The sequence below is a fragment of the Lontra canadensis genome, unplaced genomic scaffold (genome assembly GCF_010015895.1).
Source record: "Lontra canadensis isolate GAN:19392208 unplaced genomic scaffold, GSC_riverotter_1.0 scaffold41, whole genome shotgun sequence".
NCBI lineage: Eukaryota > Metazoa > Chordata > Mammalia > Carnivora > Mustelidae > Lontra > Lontra canadensis.
The window spans coordinates 3173864-3191203 of NW_022631035.1; the positions used below are offsets into that span (position 1 = coordinate 3173864).

General features: G+C 54.7%; 1 protein-coding gene across 2 annotated transcripts in view; it reads left to right on the forward strand.

Annotated features, from left to right (window-relative positions):
• The first annotated feature begins 2783 nt into the window (after positions 1 to 2783).
• The window catches only part of USP36 (ubiquitin specific peptidase 36), a 35754-nt gene continuing 21197 nt past the window's right edge, over positions 2784 to 17340 (forward strand). Inside the window, exons 1-6 of one of the 2 annotated variants that reach the window (XM_032870476.1) lie at positions 2784 to 2917; positions 5263 to 5424; positions 7656 to 7917; positions 8463 to 8684; positions 15367 to 15477; positions 16143 to 16245. In XM_032870476.1, the coding sequence (XP_032726367.1) occupies positions 7665 to 7917; positions 8463 to 8684; positions 15367 to 15477; positions 16143 to 16245 (689 nt within the window). In that variant the 5' untranslated portion in view covers positions 2784 to 2917; positions 5263 to 5424; positions 7656 to 7664. Of the gene's footprint in view, positions 2918 to 2941; positions 3013 to 5262; positions 5425 to 7655; positions 7918 to 8462; positions 8685 to 15366; positions 15478 to 16142; positions 16246 to 17340 lie in introns of those variants that run through there. The other variant, XM_032870475.1, reaches the window with a different exon arrangement.

Below are 17340 nucleotides of genomic sequence, written 5' to 3' on the forward strand. Positions count from 1 at the left end.
AGGCTTCCTGCTGAGCAGGGAGGCTGATGTGGGGCTCCATCCCAGGACCCTGGGATCATGACCTGAGCCGAAGGCAGATGCTTAACCGACTGAGCCACCCAGGCGCCCCCGAACATGTTCCTCTATTGGGCAGTTTGAGTGATGGACTTGGCCATTCCAGTAATGCAGCTGAAGATGGAGAGGCGCTCTATTTGGGCAATTAGGCGGAGGGAAAAGAGTGGCTTGAGGACTATTTGAGAAGGAAATTTAGCACAATTTGTTGCTGGATATTTACATGGGGTGAGGGAAAGAGAGGAGACCAGGATGCTCTTGGCCAGGAAGGTGGGTGTTAGGGTCTGTATCAACCTGGATCCAATCAGAACACCGAAACCACTCTGTACAGCCTTTAAAACAGAGGGAATTAATGCCGGGCTTGGTTACATCGTGATGGCAGCCCAACCAGAGGACAACCAGCAGCTGTTAGCACTTCCCGACCAGAGCCCAGGGAGGGGAGGGTTTGGAGAGGGCGGGAGGCTGGAACCACTGTGCGCCTCTCTGGTTGGAGCAGAGAAGGAGGGAGAGGAAGTTCCTGCCTCTCTCGTCCTTTGCCCTCCAGTATCCCAGTGACCCCCGGTGGCCAGATACTCCTGGACACCAGGGAGCCTGGAAAGCAGGAAAGGGCAAGGATCTGGTCTGAACTCTAGCACAGCAGCCCAAGGGGGCACAGTGCAGAAAAAGAGAGGCAGCTTACGGGAGGTGGGGGGATGGCCCTGTATCTGGGCATGGTGAATCCTGCAGGGAGACGACCAGCAGGCCCTTCCTGAGCCCACCTTTCCAAAGATCGGGGCGGGGGAGGCGAGGTCTGTATGTGCACATGCGGCATTTACTGGACTACAGGCCTAGTTAGAGTGGTGAGAGCCATAGCCATGGATGGGCTTGGGGGTGTTTGTTCCTTCCAGGAAACCTCTAACTTTTCCTTCCAAAATGCTTGCACCATTTATACTCCCAGCCTTCTTACAGAGTCTACTTTGCTTCACGTTCTCTCCAACATGTAGTCTTTTTAATTTTAGCTCTTCTAGTGGGTGTGAAATGGCCCTCGGTGTGGTTTTAATTTGCATTTCTCTGGTAGCATTTGAGACTGAGCACTTTAGGAAAGGCCCACGTGAACTGTACCTCAAGGAGGTAGCGATCTGAGGCTTCTTTGAGAGACTCCGAAGGGGGAGTTAGGGTGGGAATGTGGCTGGCCAAAGGCTCTTCCCAACGTCTAGGTCTCAGATTACACTCCCAGGCAGGTTGGAGGCCCATCTGTCATCTCACCAGAATTTGGGGGCTCCTCTGAGGGCTCGGCTACAGGTGTGAACTTGGAGCCTGACAAACCCAGGTTGAAATCCTCACATCACTGCTTGCTTGCAGCGATGGTGCACACTCAGTTTTTTCATCTGTAAAATGGGAACAGTATCTTTCTGTAGGCTTGCCATGGGAATTGAAGCATATAATGTTGGCAAAGCAGCCAACTAGGTATGGGAGACGTAGTATCAGCTCAGCAACGGAAGCAATTGTCTTCAGTTTTCTCAAGACCTGCTGGGGATCGCCTTTACTCCATAGACGAGGAAGGGAGGCCTAGGTTAGTTACCTCCAAAGCAACCTGCTCATTAGGGCAGCTTTGGGATAAACCCTGTCTCCTCAGCCCCTTCCAACCTGCCCTCACACTATATATCACTCACTGATACAGTGTCAGACGTGAGACCTGTCTTTGTTTGAATCATTGTTTCAGTGATTTCAACTATTCACTGATTCAGTGATGGGGCACAGAACTCATCACCAGGAACACATCTCCATCTTAAACTTTTAAGAGTTCTCACAAGGCTCGGGCTCAGGCCCCTACAGTGTTGCTCCCGTTCGTTTGCTTTTGCAAGACGCCAGCACCCGCGTCGTAAGTGCAGGGTGAATCCTGTCCCGGTTACACCTCGTGTCACCGTCCCTCCCCAGCCCCAAAGGCAGGGACTGGGGGGGGGGGGGCGCGGGCTCCCCCAGCAACTCACCCGCCCGCCCGCTCCAGACCTCCCCGCCAGGAAAGACCGGGCTGACCGCGTCGTGTGCAGGAGGTCGTCGTCTGGGGCGGGGGGGGGGGGGGGCGTTTATGCCCACCCTCTGCCCCCGTGAGAGTGCCAGGGCCTGGGTCGGGCTCCGAGCACGCCCCTCCCCCCACCCCGGGAGGTCGGGAAGGCACGGTTTGGGTGAAAAGGAGCCTTAAAACACTGCAGGAGCAGCGCGCATTTTCCAGCACTCCACCGGAAGCCTCAGGTAATCGTCACGGGGTCAGCAAGGGGGCTGGGCACTGCAAGCGCCCGCGCAGCCCGGACACTTCCGAAGTCAAAGGCCACACTCCCCCTACGCCCCCAACCTTCCAACAGCTCCTCTCGGCCTCCCCGGCTGCCCTCATCGCTCCCCGTCCGCGTCTAGGTCACTAAAGGGCTCCGGAGAGGGAGGCCGAGGCCCCGGGCCACCAGCTGAACGCGGCACGCGCAAGGAGCCCGCACTCCGAGGCTGCGCCCGCCGCACACCCGCGGCAGACCCGGAAGCGGCCGCCTCACGTGCTCTCCGGGAACGCGCGGGGCTCCGGCCCAGGGGGCGGGGTGACTCCGGCTCTGCGTGTTTGCGTCATCGCGTAGGCTGGAGGGGCCGCGGGGGGCAGGGTGACGTATAGGCCACGTAGAACGGCTGTGGGCGGGCCGAGGGAGCGGGGACGCAGCTAGCCCCGTCTCTTAAAGCCGCCACGACCTTCCGAGTCCCGCAGCGCGGGCCGCCAGTCGCGGCGCCTTTAAGCGTCGCTGTGACACGTGTGTGAGGCGCCCGAGGCCCGGATGGTGCGTGTGCGGGGCCCGGGCCGAGTAGACGCCAGCGCCGCGGGCCTGCAGCCGGGCCCGCCGAGGGCCGGGTAGGCTGGGGCCGGGTCTCGGCGGCGCGCAGGCCGACGGGAGGCTGCGCGTCTGGCCGGGTGGAGGGCTTCGGCTGGGCCGGAGGCGCGGGAAGGTGCGGCCTGAAGGGGGGCGCACCGGGGAAGACACGGCCGCGCGGCCGCGAGGGGCTCGGGGGCCCGTGGGGAGGGCCCAGGGCTACTTCGTTAGCGAGCGGTTCGGGGCCGTGCTGTCCGGGAGAGGCTTAGGGGTCCGCGGGGAGGTCAGGGGCGCGCGGTCTGCGAAGACTCCGGGGTGCGGGGAGGTCGGGGGCTTACGGTCCGTCCCGTGAGCGGTTCGGCGGTCCACGGGGAGGTCAGGGGCGCGCGGTCCGCAAGGACTCAGGATCCGCAGGAAAGGCCCAGGGCTGCGCAGTCCGCGAGGGGCTGGGGGGTCCGCAGAGAGGGTCGGGGAGGCGCGCGCTTTGCTGTTCCCGGGGAACCCCGACCGGTGGTGGGGGAGAGAGCTGCCCCAGCCAGGAGCCCCGGGGAGTCGGGGAAGGCAGTGGTCTCTGTCGGTCTTGGGCACAGCCGTTTCCCAAGGAAGCATCACCAGGGCAGGACCCAGACTTCCCCTGGAATACCTTAAGTCAAAATCTGGAGGAGCCTGTTCTGCTGGACAGCACGGCTGAAATTTCATTTTCCCCCCCTTTTAGTAAGAAATGTGGGAAAGACTTATCCCTGGAGACGGTAACCTTCTTCAGGGTCATGATTATGGTGAATGTGGGTGGGTGGGGACAAGCTGTGGGGTTGTAAAATACCCTGTGTTTTATTCGGGAGAGTTGAGCCTCCCCTGGGGTCCTAGGGGCGAGGCAGAGGAGCTTCTGAAACGGAGACAGATGAGAGAGGAAAGCATGGTGGCCAGCCTGGTTTCTGTAAGAGACGCCTAGAACCAGGCCTCCAAGGAGAGGGAGGCTCTGCTTACCCTTTCCCGGCTGGAGACCGGTGTTCTGCAGGCTCTGCGGGACCGGAGGCCCCAGTGAAAGTGCCCCTGGGAGGCCCCAGGCTCTGTCCATCTGGGCTCCTCCCCCACCAGCACGTGGTTGACCCTGTGAGTCTTGGTTGCATTTCATCCCGGAAAAGTGCATTTAGAGGGAGGAGGGGGAGAGAATATGCTTGAAGGGTGTTCTGCGGATGCTGTTTTCCTTCTCGACGTAGAAAGGGGCCTGGAGGAGCCTGAGTGGTTCCTGGACGGTGGAGCGGAGGGAGCACCCTTGCCAGGTTTTGAAGCACGTCCTGTCAAACGTGTACATCAGAGGGCCTTCTGATTACAAGGACATTTTTCTCTGGGTTCCTACACCTTAGAGCACATTTTTTGGGTTATTGTTGATGTTTTGGGTGGAACTGGTGACATAGAGGTCGATCTTTGTCAGAAATTGAAAAATTGTTCAAAATTTCTGACTTCCACCATGAGGAGTAGGCTGTGGGATAGATGTTCTTTAAATCTCTTCTCTTGAGATAAATTGGGTTATTATCTGCCGAGTTCTGTTTGTCGTCTTGCTGTTTGATTCCTGAACATTTGCCCTTGGGCCCATGTCCGCCTGTCCACGTGGAGGTACGAGTTTGGACTAAGACAGGGATATTATAAGGAGATTTTTGTGAGACTGGAAGTTTCACCTTAGCGATTGGCTTTTATTCTGAGATCATGTTCATCATGCCCCCATTTATTTTGGTGTTGGTATACTTTTATTTATGGCTGTGAGGCATGATGTATCTGAAATTTGTTGTCAGTAATGTGGGGACAGGAAAGGAATCCGGAGTGGCTTGCGCAGCAATGACTGATGCTGAGTAAGGGAACGCGGTGGTCCTGTGTTGTTCCCACCACCTTGTACATATTTGAATGCTTGCGCAAAAATACATTGTTAAGTATTTTAATTTAATGTAGTTACAGTGATTGTGGATGGTAGTTGAAGGAAAAATATCTGCCCTTAGCAAAGTGAAAATGCGGTAATTCTTACTGTTCCTTCGATTCTTTTCCTTTCTTTTTTTGGAAATTCTGGTTTATGAAATCTGGATGTCGGACCTTTCACTCTTTGGAGAGTGATTTAGACTGGAGTTCACTGAAGATTTTTGCTCACTGGGCTTGTCACGGGCCTGAAGGTTAAGATACCAAGCCAAGGGCAGTGTTTTCCTATCACGCACATCGTAGTAACTTGTAGCGAGTCCGTTCAGTTCTTCCCCAGACTCCCGAATCCTCCCAGCTCCGTCCATACTCCTTCAAACAGACTCTTCCAGACAGACAGCCTGCCTTCCCGCCCTGGGTCGGTGCCGTGGGGCTGAGATGGTGGAAGAGAGCGGCCTCATGTGGTGCCCTGTTCACCCCACAGATTCTGACGCCTCTTCGGGACAACAGACTTGCAGCTTTGGTGATTTCATGGGGCGCAGCCAAGGAGCTCATGAACCGGAGGGTCCTGCCCTGTGCCTGCCCAGTCTGGCCGGAACCTGACCCCATGCTGCAGCCCCAACACGCCCGAGGTCAGCCGTCCCAGGTGAGCCAGCCCAGACTTCGGAGTCGTTTTTCATTTCCCCACGTCGCTGGCTTGTAGCCGAGGAGCAGTGCTTCAGTGGGTGGGAACACTTCGATAATTCCTCTTGGGAAAGGTTCTTTTATTTCCTCAAATCAAAGAACTTGTGCTTGCTTTTTTTTTTTTTTTTAAGATTTTATTTATTTGACGCAGACACACACAGAGAGAAAGGGCACACAAGTAGGGGGAGTGGGAGAGGGAGTACAGGGCTCCCGCCGAGCAGGGAGCCGGATGTGGGGCTCGATCCCAGGACCCTGGATCACAACCTGAGCCGAAGGCAGACCCTTAACGACTGAGCCACCCAGGCGCCCTTTGTGCTTGCTTTTTTTTGGGGGGGCGGGAAGTCTCTTACATTTTTACTCATTGCAGAACTAATCTCTCTACCCAACATGGGGCTCAAACCTTCAGCCCCAAGATGAAGAGGCGCTCACTGTACAGACTCAGCCCCCAGATGCCCCTGCAGAAATTTTTTTTTTTTGAGATTTTATGTATTTATTTCATAGAGACAGAGAGTATGTGCACAAACACGGGGAGCCACAGGCAGAGGGAGAAGCGGGCTTCCTAACAAGCAGGAGCCTGATGTGGGGCTCAATCCCAGGACGCTGAGATCACGACCTGAGCCGAAGGCAGATACCCAACCAACTGAACCCCCAAATATGCCTCCCCCTGCCCACACAAGTTTTTTTTTTTTTTAAAGAATTTATTTATTTATTTGACAGAAATCACAAGTAGGCAGAGAGGCAGGCAGAGAGAGGAGGGAAGCAGGCTCCCCACTGAGCAGAGAGCCCAATGTGGGGCTCGATCCCAGGACCCTGAGATCATGACCTGAGCCAAAGGCAGAGGCTTTAACCCACTGAGCCACCCAGGCGCCCCCACACAAGTTTTTATAGATAAAGAAATTTGACCTGTGTGGGGAGTGAGATGCTCCATAAGGATACGGCTTAGTAAGAGATGCTGTCACTAAGTTTCAGGCTCCTCCTGCCACGGTGGTCCCCTGTGGGCTGGCTGGATGCCAGATACCTAACGGAGTCCTTTTTCTGATGACCGTGAGCAGTTAACCAACTTATTTTTCTAACTGTGACTCAGATTGCCTTTGAGCTCTGGCTGGGATGGTTGAGTTGAAAGGTAGTGACTTGCAATCAGAGGTGATTGGGGGGGATTCCTGGTCAGTCGTGTTTCCAGCACTGCAGCACGCTCTCACCACGGTAACCTCAAATCCACCTTTGGTGCTGCTTTCAGCCCCCTGTTTTACACAGAATAGGGGAGCTGGGAGGTCACAGTGGTTGTCCCTGGAATTTAGGGCCGATAGGTGCGGGAATAAGCCAGGCCTGCCGCTCTCCACCCGGAGCCATCATTTCCCTCTTGAGATCTGGGTGTCTTGCGTGTACCGTGCCAGTCTCACCACCGTCCCGTGTCCCCTCCCTCACTTTCAGAACGATCATCTGTACAAGTGCTGTCCGCTAACACAGGCCACACGTATAATTTAAAATTTTCCGGTAGCCACGTTAAATAATAAAAAGCAAGTGAAATTGATTTTCATGTTCCTTAACCCAGTGTGTGTAAAATATTATCATTTCAGCCTGTAACCAGGCTCAGAATTATTGAGATGTTTTACATTCTTTCGCCAAGTCTTTGAGATCTGTTGCGTGTGTTGCACTTACAGTGCGTGTCGGTGTGGACTCGCAGCGTTTCAGTGATGACCCGTGCCCTCTGGCCTTCACTTGGAAGAGCCCGAGCCCGAGCACAGAGGTGTGCGCCGCAACTCACCACGCTTGTTCTGGAAGCGTGTGGGTGTGTGTGTGCAGCCGGAGCGTCTTCCGAGCACCAGTGTCACCCGTTCTTGAGCACACGTTAGGACCACGTGGTCACCCCCAAAGGAGATTGCACCAAGCCGAGGCCTGTAGTCGCTCAACAAGGACATGCTGCGGGGCCCCTCCGGCTTCCCAGCGCCGCCATCGTCTCTTTAGTGCTGTTTGTGGAAGTGCCTTCCCTTCCTGACGGAGGTGTGGGCTCTGTCATGGCGGTCGGTAGTGTGTCTCCGTGTCTCACGCCTCCTTCGTGGGGCTGGCAGCCAAGCCAGAGTAACCTTGGTGGTGCTCAGTGTCCAGAAAGACCAGAGGGGACTTTCAGAGAAGTGACGCTTTGTTCCTGGGACTTAGTTACTCGTCACTATGTGCTCCTTCTTGTCCCCACAGTGATGCACCATGCCCATAGTCGATAAGCTGAAGGAAGCCCTGAAACCCGGCCGCAAGGACTCGGCCGACGATGGGGAGCTGGGGAAGCTTCTGGCCTCCTCTGCCAAGAAGGTCCTTTTACAGAAGATCGAGTTCGAGCCAGCCAGCAAGAGTTTCTCCTATCAGCTGGAGTCCTTAAAGAGCAAATATGTCTTGCTGAACCCTAAAACGGAGGGAGCGAGTCGCCACAGGAGTGCAGACGAGCCACAGGCCAGGAGACAGGGTACGGACGCCCAGGGGGTGGGCAGAAGGGGCCCCACCCTTGTGTGTTGGCCGTGCGGTAGACGGAGTGTTGACAGATTAGGGGGGACAAGAGCAGGATGTGGTCGGAGTGGAGACACTTCTCTGGGGTCAGTGCTCGATAGTTACAGAAGTAGTGACGCGGGGTTGCCTCACGATGGCATCTGTATCTTTAGGAACCCTTGGGACTGTGTGTGTTTGATAAGATCAAAAGCGGGGCTAGGAAACGAGCGGGAGAAACGGGCCGGGCTTCGGAGTGCCGAGGCCTGGCTCTAGCTCTTCGTTCCCCGGGTGTCCTCTCCTCCTCCACGGAGGGCTCCTGGAATTCCAGACCTGAGCAGTCCGTGGGAGCCACGGGATGACTGGGTTTTCACTGGGGCTTTCTAATAACTTCCAGGGGACACCGGTTACCCTTCGACACCGCGTCTTGTCAAGTGCATGTGGAGTGTGCCTGTCAGTGATTTCTTTTTCATGACCCCCCTGGGCGCAGACTTAAGCCCTGCTTTCCTCCCTGTCCCTTTCTCGCAGGCAGCGAGCACGCCTACGAGAGCAGCGGTGATGGCGTCCCCGCCCCGCAGAAAGTGCTCTTCCCCACGGAGCGGCTGTCGCTGAAGTGGGAGCGGGTTTACCGCGTGGGAGCGGGACTTCACAACCTCGGCAACACCTGCTTCCTGAATTCGACCCTCCAGTGCTTGACCTACACCCCGCCTCTGGCCAGCTACCTGCTCTCCAAGGAGCATACTCGCAACTGTGAGTGCCGCTGGCGGCTGCGGGTGGGCTGGGAGGCGGGGGACCGGCCGGTCTCCTGGGGAGACGGACCCATGCGGCCATGGTGCTAGCAGCCCTCGGCCCAGGGCAGATTCAGGAGTGGAGCCGGCGACGTAGTGGCTGACGAAAGCTCCGTCGGCCGTGTGCCCGCTGTGGGCCAGGCCGTGGGAGCCGGGCACTGGGGTAGAGTATTGGTCCCAGCCTGTTCTGGGAATGAGTACCCAAGGGGAGAAAGGCTGTTTTTAAAAAACACGTACAAAACATGGACCTTCGATGACCCCACATCCACAGGGGTACCCGTCTGTGCTGCGTCCCTTACGTGGTGCGCCCCAGAGGAGAGATGTGAGAGGACAAACTGGGATAAAATGTCACAGAGCAGAACCGGAGCAAGCAGAAAGCCTGCTGACTATTCAAGAAATTGGGTTGGTGGTTAAAAATCTTCCCATGAAGAGAATACCAGGCTGAGATCGTTTCTGGGCGAGCTTTATGAAAACGTAGAGAAACAGATTCTGCCAGAGAATAGGGAACCCTCAGCTCACTTTATTAGATTCTTGGGTAACAGTTAAGCAGGTACAGGAGGAGAAAGCAACCATACGGTCCCATTTGCGAGTGAAGTTACAGAATTTCTAGACCGAATACTGCCGCAGGCAGTCATCCCTGCCACACCGCGAGCAGCTTGTGTTTGTCCTGGGGATGCAGGGCTGTCCTCGGAGTGTCACCATGGAGCGCACACAGCACGGCAGGTGAACCCACTCCTCCGGAGGTGGGTCTGCTGGGCCCTGTCCTGGCTCTGCCCCTGAAGTGCTGTGATCCCTGGAATGTTACCTAACCTTCTAGAAGCTCCCTGTTCCTCATCGGCCAAGTAAGAGTATCATCTCCCCAATAGAGCTCTTGGGAAGCTTGAGCCACTGACGTAAAGTGCTCAGAATAGTACTTGGCGCACGGTAAGCGCTACCAAAGAGACTGCTAAGTTTGCTTCCCTAATTACTGTATCAACAGATTGAAAGAGAGAGAGGTTGCCTGAAAGTAGTGCCCCCAGAAGAAGTTTATGATAAACTAGCGAAGGCGCAACAGGAAGGAGTTCCCTTACCTTGATAAAGGGCATCTACTAAGCACTACAAAAAAGCGTTCTAGATCGGAAAATATTGGAAGCACACCCTTCAGAATGCAGAGGGAAGCAAGGGCCTCTCGCCACTTGTGCCGAAGATGTGTCGGTGCTACCCCAGCCGTGACCTAGGAGGCAAAAGGAGGGAGCGTGCTGTTGTTCCCTGAAAATGACATTCCTGCATTAAAAAGCTAGAGAATCGGGCGCCTGAGTGGCTCAGTGGGTTAAGCCTCTGCCTTCAGCTCAGGTCATGATCTCAGGGTCCTGGGATTGAGCCCCACATCAGGCTCTCTGCTTGGCAGGGAGCCTGCTTTCCCCCCTCTCTCTGTGCCTGCCTCTCTGTCTACTTGTGATCTCTGTCTGTCAAATAAATAAATAAAATCTTTAAAAAAAAAAAAGAAAAAGCTAGAGAATCTAAGTAGAAATTTGGCAGCGTGATGAGATATGACATTAGTGTAAAGAAAAAGTTAGTTGAATATCTCTACACCAAATAACAAAGTTTTTAAAAGAATTTTGCCACCATAGGGGCGCCTGGGTGGCTCAGTGGGTTAAAGACTCTGCCTTCGGCTCAGGCCATGATCTCAGGGTCCTGGGATGGAGCCCCGCATCGGGCTCTCTGCTCAGCTGGGAGCCTGCCTCCCCGTCTCTCTCTGCCTGCCTCTCTGCCTGCTTGTCTCTGTCAAATAAATAAAATCTTAAAAACAAGTTTTTTTTCCACTGTAAAATTTAGAATCACAACAAAAGTGATAGAGCATCTAGGTTTAAATTTACCAAGAAATCCTTCACTAGAAGACATGACACAGTTGTCTACATACCTGAAGAGAGCTGCTTTCAGAGGGAAGCCTCACTATCACAAAAATGTTGATTCTCCCCCAATTAACGTGACTCTACCTGATTCTAACATTTATATGGAAAAGCAGGGCGGAGGACCAATCACCAAGGCTCCTCTGAAGGAGACTATGAGGACAGAGCCACCTGAGCGACTATGAAGTCTTGTCAAGTTAGATTAAGACATCATAGTTTTGGGTCAGGGAGGGGACCTGCTCACTGAAGGAATGGAATAGAGCCCAGGGACCTGCGTACACCTGGAGGTGTGTGACGTGTTGGTTCTTCACGTGGCTCCCATTTGAAATAAATGAAACTTTACAGGAACTCGGGCTTACGTATGGAAGAAGCGAATAGGATCCCCATTTCACAGCATACCTGTGCACAGAGAACGCGTTAAAAATTTAATATCAGGGGCGCCTGGGTGGCTCAGTGGGTTAAGCCACTGCCTTCGGCTCAGGTCATGATCTCAGGGTCCTGGGATCGAGTCCCGCATCGGGGGGGGTCTCTGCTCAGCAGGGAGCCTGCTTCCCTTCCTCTCTCTGCCTGCCTCTCTGCCTACCTGTGATCTCTCTCTGTCAAATAAATAAATAAAATCTTTAAAAAAATTTAATATCAAAAGTAAATGTTAAGATTCTTACAACAAACATTGGTAAATCTCCTTCTGACCTTGGTATGGGAGATTTCTTAAGGCTCAGAAGGCACCAACTATAAAAGAAAAATGACACATTCAGCTGCATTGAAGTTAACATTGTTTCCAGAAAACACTTAAAGGGCAAACAGGGAGCTACGAACTGGAGGCAAGACCCAGGACACACAACCCACAAAGGATCGCTACCAAGAATGTGGAAATAATTCAGACCAACAAGGGAAAGAGCACTCATAAAAAAGCAAAAGAAAATGATGAACCGGCATTTTACAGAAGAGGAAACTCGTGGTTTGAGTGTAGGGAGAGACAGGAACCAGGGACATGCTCTCGAAGTGACAGGTGCAGTGACACCTTTGTGATGGGTGTGCCAGCAGAGGCCGAGCGGTACTAAGTGTCAGCATGAGGATGAGGGAGAACCTTCTATGCTGGTCTGAACTGGCCTCAGCTTCCAGGCAACCTACCAGCCAGCGGGTCTCCACCTGCAGAAGAGCTCTGGTCTGTGCCTGCCAGGACGCCTGTGTAAAATCGTCTGTAGGCAGCAAACTAAGCCGCTCAGGTGCCCGTCAGCAGGATGGATGCTTGAAACGCGGTGTGGGCCCCTGCAGGAGTAGCAGCGAGGCGGGGGAAGGAGGACCGCTCCGTGCGCACAGCCGCCTAATCCCCAGAAAAGCCCCAAATGTTGCGTCCAGCCTGAATGGTTATTTATGGAGTTGGAAAACAAGACGATGCAGTGTTTAGGTATCCACGTAGGGGATAAGACTTAAAAAATGATTTTTTTAAATTGGTGAACAATGAAAATAAGTCAGGAAATCTGGATAGAGCCAGAGGCAGGGAGATGGGAGCAAGAGAGGTGCAGCGTTCAGATACGTGCTTGTGTGATGTGTTCGGGGAGGTTCATTATGTTGCTTCTTTTTAAATGAGTGAAAGGTGACATGCGCTGGAAATGGCATTTTAAGCATCTTGTGATGGTGATGGCCCCGCGGTGGCTGGAGTTGCCATACCGAGGCACCGGCAGGTGAAGTCGGTCATAAATCTGTTTCGGTAGTGACCTTGGTGATGTCGTGGGCGTTCTGGGTAGACTTTTAGCAAGACTTGACTGGGCTGTCATTGTGGGGGTTTTTTGTTTTTTTTGTCTTTTTAAGCCTTTTTTTTTTTTTTTTTTTTTTTTAGAGGGAGGGAGTGCCCACTTGGTGGGGGGAGGGACAGAGTGGGGGAGCGAGAGACTCTCAAGCTGACTCAGAGGCCCAGTGCAGAGCCTGAGGTGGGGCTCAGTCCCGTGACCTTGAGGTCATGACCTGAGCTCAGATCAAGAGTCAGACACTCAGCTGACTGAGCCCTCCGGCACCCGGCACCGTTCTTCTCTCATGACTGTGGTGAGGAGACCCCGCTCTCCGGACGTGGGTCACTCTGTCCTTCTCTTGTTCACCCAGCTTCCTTGGCAGGACCTTCCTCAGCTCGGTTAGGGTTGGTGGAGCCAAAGTTGGTGACACCGGAAATCCCCGTAACCCGCCACACGTGCTCTGCAGCCCATGGGAGCAAGGGCGTGAGTGGGAGCAGCTGGGATTGGCCCCTCTTCGTGGTGGGCTCTCTCGCCCTCCCTCAGGATGCCTGTGCTGTGAAGGCCCCAGGGTGCCAGGGTCCCCCTGCATCACTCTGAAAATCAGCAATTGTGAATGCTTGTGTTTAAGTTCTTTTAATAACATGTCTTACTTTTTTGCCTAAATTTGAGCCCCTCAGGCATTATTGTCATTTTAAAAATAATTAATGGTTAGGGTTAGAAGAATCCAAAAGCTCTGGAATGAGAAGTGAAAGTCTCCCCTTTTTGTAAAGGTGCTCATATAAACTTTTCTAAGAATCCTCCAGAGGGGTGTGTATATAGTAGCATTTTAAAAAATTTTTTTTAATTTGGGGGGGTTTAGCATTTTTTAAACTTTTATTTATTTCATTAATTTATTTTTTAAAGGATTTTATCTATTTATTTGAGAGAGAGAGATCACAAGCAGGCAGAGAGGCAGGCAGAGAGAGAGAGGAAAGCAGGCTCCCCACTGAGCACAGAGCCTTACGTGGGGCTCGATCCCAGGACCCTGGGACCATGACCTGGGCCGAAGACAGAGGCTTAACCCACTGAGCCACCCAAGTGCCCCTAGCATTTTTTTTTTAGATAAAACTTTGGTATTGCAGTAAATGCATATAATGTAAAATTTACCATTTTAAAAGTTTTTCTTTTAATTTTGTTTCCCCAAGTACTCTCTATGCCCAGCGTAGGGCTCAAACTCATGACCGTTGGGTCGAGTCGAATGCTCCACTGACCGAGCCAGCCGGGTGCCCCGGGATCGACCACTTCTGGGTGTACAGCTCAGAGGCGTTAAAAACATCTACGTTATGGTGAAGCCGTCCATCCCCAGAGCTCCTTCCTCTTGCCACACAGCAGCCCTACCCCTTCAACCCTGGCTGCCCACCCCCTCCCCTAGCCCCTGGCGCCCCCCTCCTCCCTTCCGTCTGTGAGCTGGGCGACTCCAGCCACTCGCAGAATCAGAACCCTACAGTATTGATCTTCCGGTGCATGGCCGGCTTCACGCGGCATCACGTCCTCAAGGTTCATCTGTGGTGGCGTGGCAAGTGTCAGATCTGCTTTTAAGGCTGAGTGATAGTCTGTTGTGCGCACATCCTGCATTTCTTACCCATTCATTTGTTGGTGGACGCTTGGCTTCTGTTAGGTCTTGCGAATAACGCTGGGAAGAGGCTGGTACACGGAACCTGTTCAAGCCCTGCTTTCATTTCTTTTGCATGTAAACCCACAAGTGGGATTGCTGTTTGGGAATTCTGTTGTTAATTGCTTGAGGGAGTGCCCTCCTGTTTTCCACAGTTGCTGGAGCAGTGTGCATCCCTAGCAACGGTGCACAGGGAGTGGTCCCCATCCCTCCACATCTTTGCCAGCCTGAGCTGTGTTCTGTTTCTAAAGACCACAGGCCGCAGGCTGCTTTGTTACTGACTTGGAGTGGGTCGAAGTACCTGGGTGAGGAGAGCTGTTGCACGGGGAGGACAGCTGGTTTGTGGTGCATTGTGTGTTACGACCGGATCTGCTTGGGCGGTACTGGAGTGTATCTGAGACAGCACTGAACGTGGGTTTGCCCTTGGACCCAGAAGCCTGTGGTGAGTTTATGCCTTCGAGAAGGTTGGACACAGAGACAGGTGCAGGATTGTCTGTGATAGCAGGAAGGATCCGTGTGTGTCAGCAGGAACACGTACGTGAACTGTGGTCTCTCCGTTGGGTGAGAGGCTCTAGTCTATGTGGAGGACCCAGAGCTGCATCAGGACCGCTGGCCAGTACATACCACGTGGCGTAGTTTGTGCAAAGCAAGGTTAACCACACCTGCTGCGTGTGGTCTGCACGTGTGTTGGCGCAGGAACTACGTTAACGGGAGCAGTCGGGAGCCACTGAGGTTAGTGGTTCCTCCAGTGAGAGACTCCGGGCAGTGCGACGGAGGGGACGTCACTGTGACGTGGCATTTTACTTTGAAGATATCTCGACTGGAGCTGAGCGGTACAGGCTTTGTGCTTTGTGTGTAAAAGATCTCTTAGTTTGCAGTAAAGGTTAGAAGGCACTACTCTCCAGCCTGCTGCCGCAGCAGCAACAGCGTTTCGGATGTGGCACGGACTGGCGGGCCCGGCCTGTGGTCTCAGTTGGGCCCCCTTTGTAAGCCAAGCTCTGCCTGCACCTGTTTCTGTACAGTCTGTGGCCGCGCGCTCTGGCCGCCTGGGCTCTCCGCAGGCAGAGCCGTGTCCGCGTGGACAGGGGATTCCACGTTTGAGGAGCAGACTCGGGGTTGTCTGGAATCCCTGGAACGTTCTCACTGACCACGTGGCACAGGTTAGAAGGTAGACGACGTGTTGTTGTAAGCTTCCTGTTGAGAATCAGGCTTCCTCTTCTTATCAGGAACTAGCACCAAGGGCACGCGGAGAGGGCTCGCACGGGTCAGTAGCACGAGCCTGGGGTGGGGTGCGTGTGGGGCCCGCAATCTGGATGGGGGCGTCGGGAGCGAGTGGGGAGCTCTGACCAACCAGGACCGCCTCGTGCCGCGCAGGTCACCAAGGCAGCTTCTGCATGCTGTGCCTCATGCAGAACCACATGGTCCAGGCCTTCGCCAACAGCGGCAACGCCATCAAGCCCGTCTCCTTCATCCGAGATCTGAAAAGTAAGAGTCCCCCGGCCCCACCAGCTCAGCCCGAGTCTGGTGGCGCTGGGGGCGCAGGGCACTGGGGATGTGGGGAGGAGTCAGCAGCGAGCCCCAGGAGTCCTGTGACTTCCCGTCACAGACTTCGGAGCACGTGGTAGTACCGACTGAGGGGCTGGTGTGGGGCGGGAGGCGGGGGGCGCTGACCCCTTAACGGACGGAGGCTCGGGCCAGCTGGGGGCTGAGTCTCAGGGAGGAGGGGGAGGCTGGGGCTTTTCCGAATGTCCCAGGACCAATTAGCACCGATCGCCTGTTCGCTCAGTAGAAGACACAAGGTCAGTTGGTTTCGGAAACCTTGGGCGGCGTCCTTGTGACCTGCCTGTGCTCTGTGCCGGCTCCTGGAAAACGAGCTCACCAGTGGCTTTCCCACCCTTAGTGCCCGCTGATGCGCGGCATCTGTGCCTTCCTGTGGAGTATGGACAGTGCGGGCCCTCCGGTCGCCTAAGAAAACCCCTGCCTCGAGCGCTTGGGGTTGGGACACACGGTTCCTGCTGAGCTCTTGGTTCCCTCGCTTGCTGCCGGCCCCCGGGGACGGCGGGGGGTCGCCGATGAGCACACAGCGGTGGGAGACGGGGGAGAAGGCGTGAGCTCGTTCCTGCCTGTCTGACGTTTCTCTCTCTCTCCAGAAATCGCTCGGCACTTCCGCTTTGGGAACCAAGAGGACGCACACGAGTTCCTCCGGTATATCGTGGACGCCATGCAGAAGGCCTGTTTGAACGGCTGCGCCAAGTATGTGCCTCCTCTGTCCTGAGGGGCTTCAGACCCTGCTGCCGTGGAGGCAGCCGAAGCCCGTTCTCGGGGAGGCAGGCGCGTTCCACGGACACCCGGGTCAGGTCCCGCGCCTGCTGGAGCTCTGGTGCAGGACCGTTCCCGCAGCCCCTGCAGCTCCGCGCTGGGATGGGGGGCGGTGGCGGGCGCCGAGGGGGAGCCCCATCCCCGCAGCTCGCTGCAGGGAAAACGTTTTGGCAGGTCCTTCTGAGGGCCTTCAGCTGTTGTCCTGGACTCTTCCCATCTCTTAAAAACCACCTCGTGCTTGTGAGGCAGGGTGGGTGGTAGGGATGCCAGCGTCTTCATGACAGCGCGGGGACATCTGAGGGCGGGAGGTGTATGACTGAGGCTTCATTCTTCCTGGTTCTGATGTCTTCATTTCGGACTGGGAAGCAGAGACAGACGCATGTGACAGGTCGCTGACTTCCTGCCTCGTCTTCCCTTTCGTGAAACAGTTACGGTCAGGGATGTTTTTGTAGCTCCTGGCGCCTGGGTTCAGACAAAGGGAAATAGGCTGAAAATGCTCCCTGTTCCAGGGCTGTTGCTTGGGCTTGGGGTAGAACTGAGTCCTGGAGTCTGGAAATGCTCCTTAAACAGCTTAAGCATCCGGAATGTCCTTCAACAAAGTCGAGTAGTAGCTGTGATCGTGGGAAACCTCTGGTCTCAGTGCTGCGGTTCTTTTTAAACCCTGAGAAAACGTCCCATGGGTTCCTCTGGCATCTGTCCCTCGCTGTACTGAGATGTGTATCGAGATCACATGCTCTTCGGCTTCAGTCCCCACAGGCGGATGGACGCTGGGGCTGCCCTTCTGTGCCTCTCCCCGCCCTGGGCTCTAGCTAACGATGTGAGCTCTTTGCCGATGTTCCCTGTGTGCCAGGCACTGGGTTTGCACTGAGTACTTCCAGGTGAAAGACTGGGTTCTTGGGTGGGAGGAGCTCAGAGAGTGAGGGATAAGCCAGATATTGGCCAGTGTCTACAAGGTCACGTGGTAAGTGCTGTAGCGGAGCAGCCCTGGGAGCTATTCCCAGGAGAATTCTGCTGCCCTCTTACCTCCGG